Raw genomic sequence first — 22551 nt, 5'->3', positions numbered from 1 at the left:
ATTCATTGAACAAATGAACAAATTAAAAAAACCTCAAAGAATTTAAAAACCAAACAGCAGCCAAAGTTGTAACTGCCATAAATAGAGATATGATCCTAGATGGTACCTGGGATTTTATTACTTTTCTTCTGTTGCAGCAACATGTTTAAATCAAAGGGAAAGCTTAAAGACAACTCCAGTGTAATACTCAGGCCAGCAATATCATCTACACCTTAAAACACATGCTAAAAGCCCAAATCTAAGAGCTGCAATGCTCTGTTCAGGGGTCCTTTTGGTTTCTTGAAAGCAAAGAGGGGTCCTTGCCCAATTCGTTTCCTTTGAACTCAATGAACAGAAACAGATGAGTGACACATTGCTTTGGAAGAAAGAATGGAAATGAAAAGGGAATGGTGCATCTAAGCCAGCATTTTTATTTATATTCCATGTTCTTTTTCCAGTTTGACTATAACTGAAGCAGTACAAATTAGAGAAGCACATTGAAACCAGAATCATCAAAAATTAGGTTCAGCTAAACAGTGTTTGTAGGTCTCACTGTATATGAAGTAGGCACATTATTCTTGTTTTATACTTTTTCTAACCTGCAGTTTTCATTTTATATTTGTCAACTCATAAATTGTGGGTCTAAGTGAAAGAAGTAGGTTCTAGCCCTCACTCTTGGGAAGATAGCTTCAGTCCACTGATGTTATTTCTCTTCTACATTCTTTGATTTTCTGAAAGTTTTAACATTAAGAAAACAATTTTGGGGGTATGTCTTGATTGTAAGAATTAAATAATAATAAATTTATTAATGATCAGGACACTGTGCCAAGTCTCACCACCCATTTGATTCATCATATATATTTTATAATGTTATTTGGATAGTAAAAATTATTCTTCAAACATAAACCTACACCTAAGGGAAAAAGATATGCTTATTCTGCTGAAGTTAGGGAGTTGAAAAGTTTCTAAAGAGGGTTCTCGAAGTATTTTAAGTTGGGTCAGCACACTGGAAATAAGTTTTATTAAAATTAAACAAAATATAAGGTGGAGAGTAATACAAAAGATACCAGATGTCTGCCTCTTGCCTACACACAGACACATAAGCAGATACATACAAATACATCCACATGCAAGTGCATACACACAGAGACAGATACACACACTAACACACACAGACCCCCCACATACACAAACACACACAGAGATATGGCCACACACACACACACACACACATGAGCACTCACACACACACACACACACACACACACACATGCACTAACAATAGCATTGCTCCTGAGTGATGTATAAAAACTTATGATTTAGTGTAAAAATTTTCAATTTGCATGAACTGTTGTCAATATTATCACCCCTATCTAAAAATGGCATAATGTAATGTATATCAATTACACAGGTATAAATCTGTCCTTTTCTTTATCATGAAAGGAGTGTTGCTTCATATGAATCATTGTTGTGAGGTATCCCAATACCTACCATTCAGGGAAAATCCTTAGTGTCTTACAAAGTTAAAAGTGTGACCTCTGGATTCAGATAATGCTATAAGTGGGAGAATCCTGGAACCAACACTTAACCATATGTGTTAGTTTGGATAGGAAGTTTACCTTTCTGAACGTCAGTCAATCTGATTGTAAACTACACGAATAATCACCCCAACACGGGTTAAAAATAAAAAAGAAACCCCATTATCAGAATCAAATGGAATAAGCACATAATGTCACTTAATATCTGGTAGATGATGACAGTGATAATTATTAGCAAAGGTCACAAATCAAGTGAGATAAAAACTTGGTCTCAGTTTCAGATGCAGCCCCAAGAATATCCTGCCTTCTAGGAAATGTAAATCTTCCTTATGGACATTGAGATCATAAGCTGCAATCAAATCCAAATTAGGACTCTGAATCTCATTGCTATATTTATTTTACACTCACATGCTCACTCATGGTGAGCCTCTCTGTGCACCATGGGAGAAAGCATGCTTTGAGATTCCACCATCACCAAATCTAGAATACCAGACTTTCCTTGAGTGCAAAACAGTGGGAAGATAGTATCATATTAAATAAGAATTGCAAGCAGGAAACATACCCCTGACTTTATCATCACTCTAATGACATGCCTTCTTTCATTTATTTCTGAATATTTTTCCCTGGGTGAAAAGCAACAATTCCCTGTTTTATTATTCTTGCCACAATTTTTATGATTTTTATACACTGGTTTTGAAATTATTTATTTCAAGAATGTGTCATCTGGTACCAATCACATGAACTCGAAGCTTGATTCAGTCCATCTGTGGTCCCTAATTTTCACATTTTTACTTTAGAAACTGTTGGTGGGAATTGATGAGTTCATTTTCTGATTCTCAAATGCTTTTATATTTTCTCATCAGATTGTGCTAAATGTTATTATTGGCAGTAATTAAACACCCCAAAGTTCATAGATTCTAGTAGGTCATCTTGTTCATCTGCTTCCATCCTTTCCACTAACTGTCATTATTGAAGAACCCTAGCTTTGTGTACAACAGACACACATGATATATTAAGAGAGGGAGTAGGGACAAGGAAAAGAATATTTAAACACTCCAATATACAGACAGATGCTTAAAAATGATACTTAATGATCTGCTCAGATGATGAGAATAAATGGAAAATATCATTCACAAGATGGTGGAGAGACTGGTATCTATATTTTAGGGACATGTTTTCTTTACTAACTAGTAATGATAATAAATAAATAAATAATACTGAGCAGACATGTACTTATGAAAAGTTCTGATGTTTAAATATTTTCCATTAATATGATTTTCTTTCTGTAGTAGAATCTAGAGCACATCATCTTTCAATAGAAAGACATAAAGGTAGGAGGACTGAAAGGCAAACCAGATTGTGGTCAGATGAAGGGGAGAGAAGAGGAGGCAAAGAGAGAACAGAGAAAGGGGTAAGAGGAGGAAAGAAGAGAAGAAAGAAAGCAAAGGATAAAGGAAGAAAGAGGGATGAAGGAAGGAAGGAAGGAAGGAAGAAAGGCAGACTTGTGACTACAAATTTGTTTTGTTCCTGAGTCAGTGTAAAGGCATAATACCAGTTCATGCTTTGTCTGTTTTTGTTATTGTTTTTTTTTGTATCATGCCCATGTACCTTCACTAAGTTCCATGATGTCAGCAATGGCCTAGAGCAGAGTAATACCTCATAAATATTCACTGAGCAAACGAAGAAGAAAGAACTCTGGATGATCTCTGGAAAAGATGCTTGTTTTAATCTTGAATAACATGTAAGGGTTTACCAGAAACAGAATGTGGAAAAGAGCATTTCAAACAGGAAGCAGTATTTGATTGGAGAAATGGCAGATAATATGAGGTATCTGGAATGAAAGAAAATGACTTCTAAGTAAATAAAGTAAAAAGAATACAACATTTGATATTGTAATCATTTGTTGCTACAGGATAGAGGTACTTTGTTCTAAGAAGTCTTAAATATGAGAATTATTGTATAGTTAAGGAGGTCAGAGAGACCTGACATGTTAGCTGTAAGGTTATGCCTGGAGATAAAGATGGGGAAAACACTGCTGCTAGCTGACTCTGAAGGAAACAGAACCACTAGGAAGGGTCTGCAGCAGAAGAAGGTGGTCACCATAGAGATTGGACTGGAGAAGCAGAGGAAATAAAAGAATCTGTGAGGTGCAGCTCTCTTTTGATTGCAGCCATTGCCCATCCTGTGAATGAACAATACACAAAGGGTTGCTTGACTCAGTATTTTGACATGAGAGTAGTTCTTCAAAACTCTCACTAATAGGTAAAAAAAATCTATGGATAATGTGGAGCATGTGATGGGAAGAGACTTGTCTCAGTATCGACAGATCTGGGATCTAGTTCAAGCTCAACAGAGACCAGGTGACGTCAACTTAGTCATGTTACCTCACTGGAGCCCAGAGTTAAAAGTAATAAATAAGAAAAATGGGCCATATTCAAGCTCTCTTCTTCCAAGTACTTTGCTCTAGTCCCCAAACGTAGGCATGTATTAAAGCATGTTATAATATTTGTGTTTAGAGGTATGGAAATAAAGGCTTCTTGGTGAAGACTGAGAACTGACTTCAGCCCCCAGCACCAATATAGAATGACTCACAGCACACAGTAATTACAGCCCCAGGGCATCTACTACTTTTTTGTCTCCAAAGGTACACACACACACACACACACACACACACACACACACACACACACACACACACATACACACACACTCAGAGAGAAAGAGAGAGAGAGAGAGAGAGAGAGAGAAAGAGAAAGAGAAAGAGAGAGAGAGAGAATCTGTAAAAGATTATGCTGCAGAACATAATCCTTTAGTGTTGGTACTTAAGAGAGCTACATTACTTGTCATGTATTGGACTCTGGAAAATAGGGGACAAGAACATAATTTGAAATTTTATGTCTACTATTAATGGGACCTACCTGAGAAATATCACTTATGCCTAAAAATCATATGCCTGAATGCTTGAGACTCATAATTATGTAAGTTAAAACTAACAGTGTTAGAAGGAGTCTAACAACATGTTCAAACTCTACCCAAATTTCATGAACATTTTTTTAGTTTGGTTTCATAGAGTCTAACTTTGCTTTATGCCAAACATCCAAATGAAGTAGGAACTGTCAGCCAATCATCCAAGAAATTGACTGTACCATCCAGACAAAACCCTGGGTAGTAACTGGTCTTCAAGATATTACTATGGACCATTGCTTGCTATTTCTTCAGAACTAAGAACTTTTCTGTTGGTTGCTTTCTGTATTTCTCTCATCAGCTTTCATCTTTGTTTTTCCTTTTATTCCATTGTGACTTTGGGAAGACTTCTGTAGAATGAGATACGTGAAATAACACATTTCAGGTCCCAACATAAGGGCCTGTTCTCTGTCAGAATATCAAACTCTACACAAGGACAAACTCTCATAGTATTAAACTCCCTATTGAATGCCCAGGTGCTTACTATGAAAGTTGAGCTTTATTCCATATAAACAATTAATGGAGAAAAATTGTCATGGATGTGAGAGAGAGCAAGGAGGTATATAAAGTAAGGTTTGGAGGAAGGAAAGGAAGATGATATAATTATTCTATAATCTCAAAAAATAAAAGAAATATTCTTAGAGAAGCTTTAAAAGACCATTGTTCTAAATATAAGTCTAGAGCCTTCGTGTTCTAATTATAGCAAACACATGCATACATGGTCTAATTCTTTAAATAATTCTGTATTCTAGTGAAGAAAATGGTGTCTAAATAAAATAGTTTATTTATAAACTTGGGAACGTCTGTGTTATTGAATAATGCTCATGTTACATCGTCTTTAGTACCTGTCTTTCCCCCTTCTGACTGCAGGACAGCACATCCTGTGACCACAGAAGGCGAAGCTTCGGGGATCTAGCTGAGTGCATCTAAAAAAAGCATCGCATAGCTTACAGCAAGGGGGAAAGTTCTAGGTTTTTTGTTTTCAACTAAAGAGTAAATAGTTGTGCTGAAACTGAGGATCACATAGATACAAGTGGCCTTTGACTGCAGAAGAGAGATGCACTCTTACTCAGGACACAGAAACACCTCAGGTCTTCCTGGAGCCTGACTAGACGGTTCGAAATGCAGCAGTATTTCTAAGTTCCAACATAAATCCTGATTTGCTCAGTTTTCTCAGAATCCTTGAGAGGTTCCAGGAGCTCTGTTTAGAATGTTTTCTTGACTTACGATTTGATGGATCTTCAAGTTGTTAATTATTTTAAGGGTTTCTTTTTTCCACCTTTTAAAAAAGGCATTTTAACAGATTTTAGCAGGGAGTGGATTTTAAAAATTGATTTCATTATTATCTAACACTTATTTTGTCTTTCTCTCCAGACATCAACTGCAGATAATGTTTGTGACTTTCTGAAATACAAACAGCACTCCCAAAATTTCTCCTCCTTGTGTGTGTGTGTGTAAATTTAAGAAGCAACCACATAGTTAAATATGGATTCTAGAGACTTAAATGACTCAAAGCTGTTTGCTTGCAAATACCTGGTCAGCATGGGCCAGCAGCACAGAACTGAAAAGAGACATCACTGTCACCTTCAGAAACATTTGTTTTTTGTGTTCACAGGATCACAGATGTACATATCTTACCCTGTTTGGTTATACTAAGGAAGTGTCAAGTGTGTGGCATAATGCTAGTATTTTTGAGTCTGAAGAAAAGAAAGGAAAGGAAAGGAAAGGAAAGGAAAGGAAAGGAAAGGAAAGGAAAGGAAAGGAAAATCTCCCCCTCAAACCTGGAGCCTGAAGCTATAATTATGATGCCATGATCAGAAAGTTGTGTTTTGTCAGGTTTGGCCCTGAACGAGTGGCAGCATAATTCCACACTGCTGCTGGGAGAAGCGTGCAGCTGTGCTAACCTCCAGTATTTGTTTTTGTTTACTGTGTAAAGACTCGCTTTCTTCTTAGACTAATGAAGGGATGTTGAGTACATTTGCACTGGACAATTGATCTGCTGCAGGCTTTACGTTTCGTCGATCTAGCGAGGGAAAATATCAACTGCCAAAAGAAAACATTCACTGCAATTTCATCCCTCACATAAGTATATATCTTCATTTCTAACTAATCATTTGCACATATATAAATTCTACAGTTACTTAAAATCTATAGTTTAAGTATTGAATCATTACATTTGATATTTAACTTATATATGTGTTGAATTATGTGATTAATTTTATGAGGTAAAATTATTATGATAGACATAGTTTCACATATAAAATTATATGTGAGAGAACATGGTGTTGTATCCATTTGCATTACTAAAATTAAAAACATAAATTTTGCCAACACTCTGGAGTGGTAAGACACAATATCTAACCCAGAGGAAACCGACAGATTCATTGTTAGAAGTAAAATTAATATGGCATAAAAGAACATAGATTAAAAGTGAAATGTTACAGAAGACAAAATTAACCAAACACTAAATAAAGTGAGTGAAACTTTTATGATATTCAGAATGTAGTCTTGTCTAAGCCATGATAAAAATTAGAGGGCTCTTAAAGTGAAATATGCAAACCATCTTCTATTAGGAAGCTAGAAAAGTTTTCATTGATTTAGAGGTAGTTTGTGTTTATTCCTGTTTAAAGTAAACACAGAGATTGAAGAGAAGATGGAAAAGGCCACAGAACCATACTGACAGGAAAATAACAACCGGTGTCATGGGACATCAGAGGATCATAGACTTGCAAATGCCATTGTTCTGCAGGCGAGGAAACCAAAGCCCAATCAGAAAGGTCAAATGTGAAGCAGTCATCCCAGATGGAAAGAGATGCTATGGCCCTCATGCACCCTTCATTGGAAAGCACTTTGGGGGCAGGCACAGCAGCAGGTGCCTGTGACAAAGACTGATACAGGATGACTGCTTGAGACCAGCTTCAGGAGTCTGGAAGTTGACTGGGAAACACATTGACACCTTCTCAGAGGCAGTGAGAAAGAAAATGAAAATAGCTTCAGGGGCAGTGGTAGCTCAATGGTAAGGCACATCCCTTAGTGAGTGTTGAACCCAAGCACAAGGTTCAGTCTCCAACATCTGAAAAATAATAACAGCTTGGTTTACATATTTTTCCCAAAGTAAGATCTGATAGTTTCATCTCAGGAGGTTTTTATATTCAAAGGAGACACAGAAAAAAGCTTTGGAAAGCAGCGTAAATCTGAAAATAATAGTCTCTGTTTTTGTGGTTGTTTCCCAGGTTGTGTGTGAGAATTGAATGACATATGGAACATGCATGCTAGGAACACAGAGAATAGAATGGCAGTTAGATATAATTTATAGGGTAGTGGAGGCAGGCAAGTAGGGAGAGGCACCAGCTGGTAGACACAATGGGTCAGTGAATTTCTGAGGTTCTGTTGTCAGGGCTGGTGCGCTGGGGTGAGCCTGAGTCACTGGCTTACTCTGAAAGCTTCTGTGACCCTCTGAATACTATTCACAATGCTTCAGCTACTCAAGAATTAATGTCTTTAACCAGGAAGCATGCAGAACATTCTGCCAAGGGTGAATGAAGACATTTTACCACAGCAAACAATGTTAAGTTGTGAGGAAATCGAATCAACAGGGCACTCTCACCCTGGTCCCACTCTTCACTTTGAGAAGAAGGTGTTGGGTTTCAGCCTGCCTTTTATTGTGGGATCTGTAATCAACACTGGATTTCTTATAATAGAAAGTTCTTGATTAGGAAAGAAGACATTTTGAAATCTGAGTCTTCTGACCTCTCTCCACGATTTACTCCAGACTCCCGTTGAAAAGGAAAGTCCTATGTAAGTCAGGGGCATGAGATTGCTTAAGTAAATGGTGTCCTACTAGTGACTCGGACACAGAATTTAAACTTGGCTATAGGATTACAAGATGGCAGGTCTCAGTCTAGCTTTAATCATAGATATGAATTTTTCTATCAGAGTCATGTTAAAGTTCTCCCTCTATCATAAACCTCACACATGGAGTAGCTAATTAAAACACTGATTACGTTAAGTAGAAAGCATGATATTACAAAAAGAGTAGGTACATTTTTTGTTGTTGTCGTTGTTTGTCCTTGTGATGGCTGTTCAGGGTTCTGAACTTGACATACCCATGAAGAGAGAACCTCATCTGAACAATATAATCTCCTTCAGATTGACCTATTGGTCTGCCTGCCGGGGGTTTTCTTCATTGCCAATTGATGGAAGAGGGCCTACCTTACAGTGGATAATGCCACCCTGGGTAAATGCTCTTGGGTTGTATAAAGAAGCTAGCTGAGCAGGAGCAGTGAGTCAGGAAAGAGCAATCTTCCTTGGTGTTTGCTTCAGTTCCTGCCTCCAGCTTTCTGCTCAAGTTTTTGCCATGGTTTCCTTCAATGATGGAATGTGATGTGGAGGTATAAACCAAATAAACCCTTCCTTCTGCAAGTTGCTTTGGGTTAGTGCTTTATCTCAGTAAAAGCAAAGGAAAGTAGAACAGTATCCAAACTCAAAGCAGTCTTGCCTTAATGCTTATTGCTCCTGTGAACCAGTAACAAACTTTGAATTGTTAGAGTATTAGCAGGGTAAAGTCATTCAGCAGAGGAGACATCTGGGATCACCACTGGAATTGCCCTGTCCCTAATATTTTTATTTAAATTTGCCTTAAAAATATTTATAGTTCAATGTCAGTAAGATATAAAATGTGGACATGAACATCAGTGCCAACACAGTGCATATTACAGAATGCCTGTTATTTGTAGGTCTAATTCTCAGTAGAGAAAAAGAATGAAACCTGCAAATCCAGGCCTTAGAAGGCAAAAGATGTGCTATCATTCATCTAATAAACATGAAAGTGCTTTTTTATTATTCATTTTCTTTTGGTGGTTGAAAACCCAACCCCAAGAAGATCTGTGAATATCCTTATTTTATTTAGATATACTGAGGTCTTTACACAAACTGTCTCATTTACTCATCATGAAGCCATAACTTACGGATATATTATTTTGGTTTTTATAAAGGAAGAATTCAAGTTCAAACAACTTTAGCAGTCATTATAGTCCCTTTTTACTTTTGTAAAAATGGACATTATTTTTGTTCAGAAAAGAGGGAAGTATGTGTGTATGCTTAAAATATTCCTATAACTATCTATCTGAAGAAAACTCTCAGATTAAATATATTTGCTGCCCATGTTTAAAATACTTCTAATATAGTCCATCCACTTATTCTTCAGAAGCCAAACATATTCATTTGAGAGGATACTTGGCCTCCAGATGGTGAAATAAATTTAATTTGCAGATGGAGAATCCTGGGGCTTGCAAAAATTGCCGTGAGTCTTACAAGAAAGTTCTAGTCATAAGGACCTCTTGGACCTGAAAGTTTATCACTTCACTGTAGTCTCAGCCACTGACTTATGAAACGTGGCATTTTACATTAAAGAGGATTCTGTGGGCCAGTTTCTCAAAGCTCTCTGATTTTCTACCAAATCATTCAGAAGATATTAACCATGAGAATTCTTGCTGCTTCAGATGACAATACAACAAGACTATCAAGGGGAAACACTGTAGACACTGTGTTCTAAATAAGTAATGACCAATGGAAAAGAGATGTGAAGCAAAAAGAAGACAACTCTACATACAATAACACATTCTATATATGTGCAGCATGTATACATGGATGCATGTTTGGCACACAATCCCCAAAACTTCATTTATACATTTATACATTTTTTCTGTTAGCTGACTTGTGGAAAACAAATAATTGACTCATTTAAATATAGTAAACCACTCCAGTGTGTAATAACAGGGCTCAATGACAATGGCATAAAAATAAAGATGGGTGTGCTTGTTCTTGGGAGCTTTCAGTATATTATGAAAAGATATTTGAACAATATCATGGTGAAAAACAAGAGATACAGTGTCTTGATTCCAGAGGAGGTATGTCATGGGAGGCCTTCTGGAGGAGGTAACATCTATCTGGTCCAAGTCTTGAAAAGCAAGCAGTTGTTGATTAAAAGGAAATAGAAGAGGTGGGGATTCCACCAGGATCCACTATGGATAAACCTAGTCCTAGGAGTGGTGTGTGCAAGATGGGATGGTTGCAACACAAAGAAAAGTTCCACTCTTTCACTTTCTGTGTTTTTAGTTAACCGTGGTCAAATGAAGTCCTAAAGTATTACATGGAAATTTACAGAAATTAACAACTCCTTAGTTAACAACTCTATAGATAATTTTTAATGTGGTATGTTATTATAATTGTTCTATTTTACTATTAACTATTATTGTTGATCTATTAGTATAATTAGAATTAAAACACAGATTATGTGTGTATACATATGAAAATCATTTCACAATAGAGCTTTCTACATCTAGCTGCCTATATCATCTATCATCCAGCTATCTGCCTGTCTACACACATTTGGAGCTTCCCAAAACCCACTGAGTATTTTGAGTCATATCTCCTGCAGATAGGAGGATGGTTTCCAGACAGTGATTTGAACTAAAAGGTAATGTGGAGAGGATCTTGTAGGGCTGACTAGGTTTTACTTTCAGTCACAAAGAGCCTTTGAAGGTGTAAGACAGGGTGACAAGGCCAAGTCTGTATCTTAGTAGATGGTTTTTGTAGCTATTTGGTGAGTGTATTTCTTTGGGCAACACCAGAGGTTGGGCCACTTTTAATGGCTCTTAGAGTGACACATACAAGGAAGGCAAGGAATTTACCTCTGTGGCCTGGTGCTTGGGACTGGATAGTGTCAGAAGGTATAAGCAGTATCTAGGAGACACAATGTCTAGACTTCTGTAGTTGACTGAAGAGGTAAGGATCAGGTACGCTCAGACTTTGGCTTGGGCATCTGGGGAAGATGTGGGCATGAGGAAGTCATCAATGTGAAATGGATATTGTGACTAGAACTGGGTAAGGTGAAGGCCTGGCTGGTATAACTGTGCTGAGGTTTTATCTTTGAAGACTCAGGTGATACAATTGGGTCTTGTCAACTTACAGATGTGTACAAGTGAACATACAGCTTCCCCCTGTGAACCCCACTGTGCCGCCCCCTCTATGTTTTCTCACACAACATAGATTTATACCTATAAAAAATGAACATTAACAACATACCTCGTTGTAGCTGTTGAATGACCCAGTAGGACAGGCAGAGCTGTGGGAGACCCGTGAATAACCAAATGCTGTTGCTTTCTTCCAGCCATCATGGAGATGCCTGCTACAGAGCAATCCTTCTTCACCTGACCTCCTCCTTAAGGACCCTGGCTCTGTGATTCCGTCCAGGTCAAAATGGCAGAAAAGGCTCTCCCTGGCTTGAACAGGAAGACATCTAGGTCGACACTTTCTCTTCCTCCAGAACCTGTGGACATTATCCGAAGCAAAACGTGCTCTCGGAGAGTTAAGATCAATGTGGGGGGCCTTAACCACGAAGTCCTGTGGAGAACCCTGGATAGGCTACCCAGGACACGCTTGGGGAAGCTTCGAGACTGTAATACGCACGAAAGCCTCCTGGAGGTGTGCGATGACTACAATCTTAACGAGAATGAGTATTTCTTTGACCGACATCCTGGAGCTTTCACATCTATCCTCAACTTCTACCGGACAGGGAAGCTGCACATGATGGAAGAAATGTGTGCGCTGTCTTTTGGTCAAGAGCTTGATTACTGGGGCATCGATGAGATCTACCTGGAGTCCTGCTGCCAAGCCAGGTACCACCAGAAGAAAGAGCAGATGAACGAAGAACTGAGGCGGGAGGCAGAGACCATGCGTGAGCGCGAAGGAGAGGAGTTCGACAACACCTGCTGCCCGGAGAAAAGGAAGAAGCTTTGGGATTTGCTGGAGAAACCTAACTCATCAGTGGCTGCAAAGGTATGAAAACCATGGTCTTAGGTCACCTGTGTAGTCAGAAATGACGTGGCTCTCACATACGACTCAGTGTCACTTTCTTCATTGCTCTGGTAAAACAACATGGTTACACAGATAACAGAAAAGTCTTTCTCAGCATCGTATGTAGGCAGATGTAGTTGTTTTCCCTGTGGGATGTCATAAAATGGTGTTAGTCCTTGGTAAATGTTGCTGCTTGTAGCGACAGGCCAGGACCATGTGATAGAGTTCTGATTTCCCTGGCGTGTTAGATGGTGTGGTGGCTTGGAGGTAGAGGACAAAGTCTAAACTGAGACCCCCAGTCACAGAGTCTTGTAGACCTGGATGTGAGCTTCATCTTTGCTCAAGAAGGTGCCTTATTAGAAGTAGCAAAAGTGACTCCTGACCTGGTTCAGGGAAAGAGAAGACAGCAGGGACCAGAGGACTCAGGAGTCATGCACATGAGATGGGAACCATTTTAAGAAGCTGTGTAAGGCATGGGCCACTTTTTCACCATACATGTGTACTGTGAGGACTTCTCAAATAGAGATGTTTTTAACTATCGATGCATGTTTCTTTTATAAAAGAGGAATATTATCATGTCTCAAAGCTTATAAAGTGTTTGTTTAAAATGAAGGCAAGTTTATGTTTTTCATTGTGCCTGTATATACAACAAATCTGAATTAGTTTCCTGTCACCAGTTTTTGATAATAATGCATGATTTTATTTGTCTAATTTTATCTAGAGTGAGTGAAAACTGACTTCCATGCCACATATTTAATTCTATACTGTATTATGAATGATACAAAAAACACCAAGTTGCCTTTAGTGGCAGGAGCATAGATAGCATCAATGGTTCGTTCCTGAAGATGATGTAGAGTGGAACAGAGAGAGGAAATGGCATCATATAAATCTTTTGGATTACTTTTTGATTTTCGGATTTCTTCTCTCTATAAACACTAATGGCAACAGAAATAAAATAGAACACATGAGCATTTTGACCAGAAATGAACATTCTTCAGGATGATCTGCAGAATAAACAATAAAAGTAGCTGATGCGGATGATGAGAACATTGATTCTTACAGGGTTTGATTACCTGAATTGGATTCTGATTGACTTCTAAAAGGATTTTATTCTCAATGAGATGTGCACCTTAAATTTAAAAAAGTCTTTCCTTTATACACTATGAGGAAATGTATCTTTTTGGCGAATAGATGATCTTGCTAGTTTCTTCTTTCCTTTTTTTGTGACGAATTCTTGGTTTGTTCTTGCTTGTTCTATATGTAGAAGTAGATATGTCAGCTGTGTGGAATTTTGTAGGGAAAGTTTATTGTTTTCCCTTGTGCTGAATGATCATTTACGTATATGAGTTCCTACTGAAAATATTGGATGGATATTGAAAGTGAATGAAATAAACCCTACATTCTGTATTGTGGGAGTAAAAATTAACTTTTAAAAAGACTTTCAGCAACAGAGGAACAAGTTATGGTTACATAAAAAGTTCAAAAAGGAGTTTAGCCAATTATGTAAAATTAAACAGGCAAATCAAGAAGACTTGAAATTAATATGATTAATTTGATTATAACATTATTTATATACATCTAGAGTGCTAGTGAAAAATATTTCATATATTTATATATATGTATATATATATTGAAGAAGGTAATGCTATAACAGGGTCAGTAACATGTTTTCCAGACAAGGAAGGACATTTGACTTCCAAAGTATAGAAGCAACAGCTATCTGTTTATTTCTAGGAAGACAATAGTTTTTTTGTAATATACCATTATTACCCTATATATCAACAATTACTTAAGCTTGCTTTGTATAGGTATGTGCTTGTAGCCATACGTAAAAGCTAGTCACACTGTCCTTCAAATTTTTATGTTGTTATAGATAGTAAATTTGTCTCCACATAATAAATGAAATGAATGATTCTGCTACCTTAAGGACAGTCACAAAGCATTTACATTTATTTCAATGCCCACATTTTTCTCTCTGTTTCAACAGTGAAATATCATGGAAATGTTTATGTCTGCTTCAATAGTATAGTGAAAGTGTTCCTCTTTTGTCTGAACTTCAACTCTTTTTAAAGCCAGCTCTTCATAATGCTCAATGTAAACGGATGTCTTCTTCAACATGCTTCAAAAGCAACAAAACTTGTTATTTTCCTAGAGTGATCTGGGGGGGAGGAGAGGGCACATTCATGTGTGTGTGAAAAGTATTTTGTGTAACTTAAGAACAAGTAGTTGTATTACTGCAGTGGGAAGACACTCCAGTCCTTACTATGTATTTATGTTCTGGGTACATCAGGCTTCTTCATGTGCATGAAACTCATGTGGAAATTGCTAGAATTTCTCTGAGGCACAGCAGGCAGAAATCTGTGAACCGGATGTCTGTTTACCTTCCTTTCCAATCACTGCTGCTTTTGGCAGTTGAACTCATGTTCCATATCCCCTATACCTTTAGATCAGAGACTTGTGAAAGTGTCCCTTCTTCACAGAATTTGAAATCTGTCCTTTAACCTCAGGAATTTCATGCCATTGGAAATACTTGGGTTTTCGTCCTATGATTTTTCTGTATTTTCTGATTTATCTATAGTATTTCTGTAATAAAGTGCATCTGGGTGTTGGGTTACATGGCTTTAATCCTAGCACTTAGAATGAAGAGGTGGGAAGACCGCTGGTAGTTAAAATCAATCTAGGATGCTTACCTAGTTCCTGGGCACCTCACATTATGTACTGAGACCTTGTCTCAGAAATCAAAAACAGACAAAAGGAGTGTATTAAGACAGTTTTCCATTCCAACCACATTCCTAGTATGGAAAGAAAAGATTTTTTGTAAGACAACTTATAAGTTAAATATCTACTCACTGGTATTGAATGCATATTCAATCATTGAATAGCAATTGCTTAGCCATGTTACATGTTTCGATGTTGATCCATGTGCTCACTACTGACCTGCTCCACTTTATGTTTGGATACGGTCCTGTCAGTAAGAATTGACCCTTAGAGAACAGGTTCTCCAGTATCATGTAAAGAGCTATTTTGCCAAATAACTTTCAGGTATATTAGAACAATAACAACAAAGACAGACCAGGGTGTAAGAACACAGTCTATTTGAAACTTCAGTAGTTAACAAATTAGCTTCTGTGTTCATGAATAGAATATAATGAGCTATGATCATACTTTTCATAAAATATGAGAGGACTGGTAGAAATGGTGTCTCTGGGTTTCAGGCATGTTTCAGTGGTAGGCATTTGTCCAATATGTGCAAAGGTTTAATTTTAGCACCACAGCCCAAGGGAAATGTCTTTACCAGTTCATAGTGGTATGATATGACCTATGATTTGGTATTGTAGCATAAGTTAATTTTTGCAAGATGTATTTGTCTTCTGTCAATCCTGTCAGTGTATTTTGGTATCTGTATTCACCCTCATGTAAATATACTGTCCTGATTTTAAATTATGGGCTGTTTGTGAATGTTGGATCCTACAGCATGGGCCTGGATACTGACTGGGACACCTCTCTGATTACATGTGACATAGGATTACTGGCTCTACTATGTTTTCATAGGACTGAGGAAGGTCAAGGGCCAGGATTAACTCAATGTCAGTTTCCTGGGCAGTATCTTGGAATTAGATTTGAGCCTCAGTTTCCTGGGCAGTATCTTGGAATTAGATTTGAGCCTGTATCTCTTCCAGATTGGAACAATTTAGTCTGTTTCTAGATTTGAAACATTTTTCTCTCTTTATTTGGCCTTTTCCAAGGGAGCTATAATAACCATTTCCTATAAATATCACTGACAGGGACTTCAATATAAGGGATGTTTGGAAGATCTGAGGAAAATAGATCCTGTCCTCTGTAGTATCATCAGGCTTGAGGTGGAGAACAGAGGCACACAGCTGCCTACATTCTGAAGTAGACTAACTCACTGAATACCACACAAAGCCACACTTTGGATATCTAAAGACAGCTGTAGACTAAGGCCTTTAGCTCATTGTCTAGCATACCCAGAGACAACAGGATAGGCTCAGCTTGAACATAGATGGAGATGTGTGTAGAACAGTGCCTGACAGAAGGCTGATTTCAGGCTGACGTAGCATATGGAACCAGGACTCCAAGAAACCCTCTCCTGATAAGAGCAGGGCACATAAATACACTTCTGTTCATAGAAGCAGACAGTGAGAGCCATGCAGCAGCCTTGTCAGACATGGCACAGAGTCAGGACTGGACACTAGATTCTGTCTGCTTCCTCTGCAGTCCCCTTATTTGCCATGACTATCCTACCTCATACACTTTCCCCACTATTCCTGAGTTTCTCTTCCTTCTCCTTTACACCCTTCTCACTCTTCAAGTCCTGGACTCTACTCCTTCTGGCCCTCCTCCTTATCTTCTTGCTCTTTCTTCACCTTGTTCCTCCTCCTGTGTCTCTGTCCTTCACATGCAGCTTCGTTTACCTGAATGACTCTTCATCTTAACCCTCACCTCACCCGTCTCCTTTTCCTCCCCTATTCTTCTTCCTCTTGCCACCTCTCACATACTCATTTCTCCAATCTTTCATCCCTGGGAAATGACTCTATGGCGTAAGGGAAGTGGGGGTGACTAACCAGAACAATGCTTCTTCAACAAGTTTGTGTTAATAGCCACCTAAAAAGGAAGAAACCAAATAACCAAGAACAAGATGGAATAACATTTTTCCCAGATAGAGTAGAGCTTGAGAAATGCTACAAATGTCCATGTCCAACCTTCCCCATGAGAACTAGTTTTTCTCTCCTTGCAGGTGTTATTGTTTCCATTGATGTTGCAGGGATCAAGGAAAAGGAGATAAGCCTATGCCCCATCTTTGAGTCCCTCTCCATACTCTACATGACCATCATGGATAGCATGGCCCAGCACAGCACCTAAAGCAAGCATGGGCCTCCTACCCACTGGAGATCCAGGCTCAATGTCAGGATCTTCCCACTGTTGGGCTTCTCTGGGTGCAATAATTGCTTTAAAACCACATCCTCTCTTATCCACTGTATTACTGTGTGGGCCTTTTGTCACAAAAATAGTAAGGAGAAAACACATCAAAAGAAACAAAAAACCCTCCAAGATCATCAAGGAGAAAGAATATATAGCATTCTCATTCTTTTTACAGTATCTGTATCAATTATTCTACAGCTTTGAATGAAAAAAAAGGTACTAAAGTAGAACCATAGTTGATTTCTGTTTAGTCCAAGAACAGGAAACTGTCACGTGTTTGTGGGTCTGTACAGGGCCAAGCTCTGTCTTATAATACTCTCCATTTAACTCTGTGATGTCTCCCTTTGTGATCAAAGTCAAGTGACAATAAACATTTACATATTGATATACACAAAAAGATGGCTGAAAGAGTGTGGTGAACACACAAAGAAATCTGCCTGCATCTATTCATTTTTGTGAAGTAGACAGGTCTGTAATCCTTACCTAGTGTGGACAGTTGGCTAATTACCATGCTAGTGGCTGCGCTGGTGTTCTTCGGTCTCCTTTTCTTTCTGCATCTTCTTTTCTTCTTTCTTTCTTCATTCAGATTGTTCACATTGAGCCAGTCTGTGTTCTCTGGTACTATAGCGTAAGAGTTCAAACGTGCCAATAGGAGATTGGAGATTAACACAATGTGGCCAGGCTGTGGAAGCTGGACTGGGGGGTTGATGTTTTCATTTTTCTTTAAAAAGCATTATCCACGCAGTGTAGTCAAAATCCTAGTTAAAATATGTACAAAAAAAGAAGGCAGATAAAATAGAAAATTGCAGAAATTTGTTCCAAAAGTTGCAAATATTGTATTCCTTGATTTTTATGGTCTATTCCTAAATTCCACTTGTCCATTTTTTTTAAAGAAAGGCTGTCTGTGAAAGGCCCCTCTGCTAACTTGACCATATTTGATCAGAGTGAGAAAGGCAGAATAGGAGGAACCGACAAGACCAGTATGAGCCTAACTAGATGGAGGTGTGAGAGCAGAGCTTGCTTATGCAACTGTTTTGACTATTGTTTCAGTCTAATTATTAGTAATTTCTTTTTGCATGTAAAGGTACCTGTGTTTGTAAGGTAACTTGTGTGATCACCCTCAACCACTCCCCTACCCTGAGCCACAGAGCTGGGAATTTAACTCAGGTATTTGTGCTTGCCAAAAAGCTTCCTTGTACCCAGGAATATTTTTGAAAAAAGAAAAATCCAGGAATCACTAATTTTTCTCTTGTTTGTTTGGTCAGGTGTTTTTGGTTGTTTTGAAGAGAGCCAGTCCTAACTTGCAAGAAGCTTTTCATCTCTTTGAAACAAAAAAAAAAAAAAAACAAAAGAAGGCTGGGCAGTGGTGCCACATGCCTTTAATACCAGCACTTGGGATGCAGAGGCAGGTGGATCTCTAAGGAGTTCAAGAAAAAGAAACCCTGTCTCAAAAAACCAAAAAAGAAAAAAAGAAAGAAAAGGAAAAGAAAGAAAAAACGGACAAGGGAAAGTCATTCATGCTTCTTTTAAACCTGATTTTTAAACCTCAATAAGTGATTATCATTCTCAAAGTTAATCCAAAAACCACAGAAGCTCTTTCTGCACTACTTAATATTATCAACAGCCAGAATGCATTTGCAATATTTAAATGCCATGGCTTTTAAGTCCCAAGTAATTCTGAATTTATTTATTTCCAGCAAGAGACTTCATGAAGTGAATGAACTGTTATTTTAAGTCAACCCGGGTATCTGAAGAATGGTCACAATATTTAACACACTCCACTTTGGAAGATTCTAGAAGGGTTTAAACAATATGTTTTGATTAACTGCGCTTACTGAAGCTTGATCCCCCATTAAAACAGGAAGAAAAAAATCCCTTTAAGTGCTAAGAACTTAGAGGGGAATTCCAGTTGCATGTTCAGAGAGCTGACCCATCTTGTTTGTGCTTAAGAATTTATTTTCCAGTGGAATAATGCCTTGAGAGCCTGTTTGATAGCTGCATGAAATTGCTTTGATTCATTGAGATGATGACTAGAAATTGCCCTTTCCATTTTTATTCACATTGGCGTGGTTTAGCTTTGTTTATAGCTTGTTACACAGAACACAGATCATTTTCCCCCAAAACTAGTATGATGGGGAATGTCCTTATGTATGCTATGAATACATGATTCTCTTACTGGTTTAATAAAGTGCTGATTGGACAGTAACCAGGCAGGTAGTATAGGTGGGGCTACCAGACTAGGAATATGCTGGGAAGAGGAAGGCATAGAATGAGTCAAGAGTGAGATGCCATGTAGCTACTGGGAAGATGGGACACGGGGCATTCTTTGGAAAGCCAAGACCATGTGGAGATACATAGGTTAATAGAAATTCGTTAATAATTAAGAGAGTGCTAGCCAATAAAGGAGCCTGAGCATTAGGCCAACCAGATTATAATTAACATAAGCTTCTGTATGTTTATTTGGAATTTAGCATATGGCATAAAATAAATCTCTTCCCAGAGGATCCTTTAATATGACCATTATGAAATTTCAAGTTTTAAATATAAAGTGTTGAATGTTTTACTAAATACTATAATAAGTAATACACAAATTTAATCATCAAAAAGAAAAAGGGTTTAGATGTCTTATTCATGTTTGATTCATCTGTACTTCCAAATTGTTTCACAAAAGACAGCTCACTAGAAATACATGCACTAATGACTCAAATAAAGTCACAATAAAAAATCCAAAGCAAAAAATTAGAATTGGAAAAATATCTTTTGAATTGCCATAGTAACACTAGAGAATATTTTATTTTCTATAAAATGCAGTATCTAATTTTAGTGAAATATTACAATGTTAAAATCTTTATATTTTATACAATGTTAGAACCTTTAATATTCATAAACAAAGTTTGATCCTACGATTGGGAGAACCTACCTCTCTCGCCTTAGTGAATATTCCTAAATGACCCAAAAGAAGACCTATTCTTTTTTTTTTTTTTTTTTGGTTTTATGAGACAGGGTTTCTCTGTTTTGGAGGCTGTCAGTCCAGCCTGGCCTCGAACTCACAGAGATCCACCTGCCTCTGCCTCCCGAGTGCTGGGATTAAAGACCTATTCTTAATGAAGACACCCTTTGTGTACCAATTTGAACTGAAATTTTCCTGATAAACATGCTTTCAAAACTACTTAGCAGTCAATTCTAGAATTATTATTAAATGAATAAAAAGCCTAGCCTAATGAAATCATAGCTACATAGAAGTAGAACAGCTGACAAAGTACAATTTGTGAGGTAGATTTTTGTTTTGAGCAGCGATTTAGCATTGCTGATTTTATTCCACGTGAGAGTAAGTGCAGAGTTCCTTGCCATTCAACAGATGTAATGTGCTGTGCCATTCATCCGAGCTATATGTAATGAAAATTGAGATTAGGCATGCCAGTGGCTGAGAAAGTTACCTGGCCACACATCTTAAACTGCTTGGAGTTTTCTCCTCCTTGCTGTATAAATAATGTTTAATATTATGTATGAAAGGGGCAATCATATGCAATAAACATCTCATGACAAATTTCTCATTACAATCCAAGAACTTGAGAGGTTGAGGCAGGAAGATTACATGTTCAGAGGTAACCTGGTCTCCAAAGTAAGACCCTGCTTCAAGACAAATAACTAAGTATTAAGTGGGATGTATATACATGCTGAAAACTTTTCTTGCTTACCAGTATCCTGACATGAAGATATTCCTGTATGAGCAGAGACATCCTCAGGTCTCTACACCAAGCATTATCTATATACCATGTGGGCAGTGGCAAGGAGAGGCACTTCCTGTGTCTATTAACAATGCATACCACCTCCTCTTTCTTTATATTTCTCCATGTCTCCTGAACTATATTTGAAGATGGCTTTGTATCTCAGAATTAGAATTTAAGGACGTATGCCTGAGGCTATGCCAGCCTAACTTCAAACATAATCATTCTAGACTAAAGAAAGCAATTGGACATGGGCCAACAGAGAACTATAGTAACAGAACAAAGGTGGATCATAGCAAAGAGGATAAGGAAGATGTTTGCTTCCATCTTGCTGAAGATGTTCTAGGAGGCACTGACTGTTAACATCACAATCATTCCATACTTCATTCCATACTTGAAACCTGTGTACTGTTCATATTTGACTATGTATATTTCTATGTTAAGTTGACTTCTTATCAAATACACCAATTAAGTGGAGGCTTCTTACCCTCTCTCTCCCTAAGTCACCCCTTTGTTTTTATTAACCTTGAAGTAAGAGGTCCTCTGGATAGCCCCAAAGACAAGTCACTGAAGTAGATACATCTGTCCAGATGCATACACACTGCCACTTTTCCATTTAAACATGTAATAAGAAAACACAGTGAAGTAGGACATGTATTTGTTAATTTAGTATATATTCAACTTTGTCATCCAAATAAAATGTTCAGCCTATTCAGCCCATAACCTCCTGCGATAATCCGATCAAGCATGGAAATCCATGAGAAGTGTTCTATTATCCAAGAATAGGAAGATGAAGTATTTTTATTAGTCTCCCAGGATTTTGTTTCAGGATGTTAGAGGTCATTGCTACCCTGAGTGTCATGGTTTAACTTGTGTCTCATTGAGTCACTCCTGATGCAACCACAAGTGTTGAATGTCACTCTAAATAGATGACACTCAAGCCTATGCTATAGCAATATCAAGGGCAACTAAATGATCTCAGCACAACATCCTTCCCTGCAACCTACCTCAGGATATTAGCATATGAGAGGAAGGACTTCTGACCACTGCTATAACTCTAAATCAATATAAAACCTCGAGTACAGATTTGGATATTGAACTGCAGTTGTCCTAGCTGATGAAATGTCCTCAAACAAATTTTCAGTTAGAAACTTCCTTTTAATATTAAATTGTTAGTTTAAATTTCCAAGTGTCATTTCTTTGTGGCAATGATTTGTGTGGGATTATCTGACTTGTACTTTGGTGTCAGAGTGAGGAGTTTCAACCAGAACTTGATTGAATTAAGAAATAAATCAGTGCCACTTTCTATGACCAGATTTGTGCTGTAATTGACTTGTGTCATTCACACAGTGGGAGGTTTTGCTCCGAGAATCTAGCAGAGTCCCTGCATGGAATCCTGAAGGTGAGGAATCTGTTATGTTTTACAAGCAGACAAACATCAGTAAACAATGCCTCTTTTCAATGCCTGATAATTTGTGCTGCCACAGATGGGATGAACTGCAAACCAGATGAAGAAAGATAAGAATGAGTAAGCTAGGAAA

At 37.8% G+C, this 22551-nt stretch overlaps 1 protein-coding gene across 2 annotated transcripts in view; it reads left to right on the top strand.

Moving 5' to 3' along the window:
• The window catches only part of Kcnb2 (potassium voltage-gated channel subfamily B member 2), a 438135-nt gene that overhangs the window by 12762 nt on the left and 402822 nt on the right, over window positions 1-22551 (top strand). For both annotated transcript variants that reach the window (XR_005875630.1, XM_005066767.4), the window contains exon 2: window positions 11653-12320. Coding sequence is in view for 1 of the 2 variants with exons in the window: in XM_005066767.4 (XP_005066824.1) it covers window positions 11742-12320 (579 nt within the window). In the remaining variant the exon portion in view is untranslated. The remainder of the gene's footprint in view (window positions 1-11652; window positions 12321-22551) is intronic.

This window comes from Mesocricetus auratus, unplaced genomic scaffold (genome assembly GCF_017639785.1).
Source record: "Mesocricetus auratus isolate SY011 unplaced genomic scaffold, BCM_Maur_2.0 Super-Scaffold_6730, whole genome shotgun sequence".
NCBI classification, from domain to species: domain Eukaryota; kingdom Metazoa; phylum Chordata; class Mammalia; order Rodentia; family Cricetidae; genus Mesocricetus; species Mesocricetus auratus.
The sequence above is the reverse complement of the archived record's forward strand: the minus strand, read 5'-3'. Positions and strand labels throughout refer to the sequence as shown.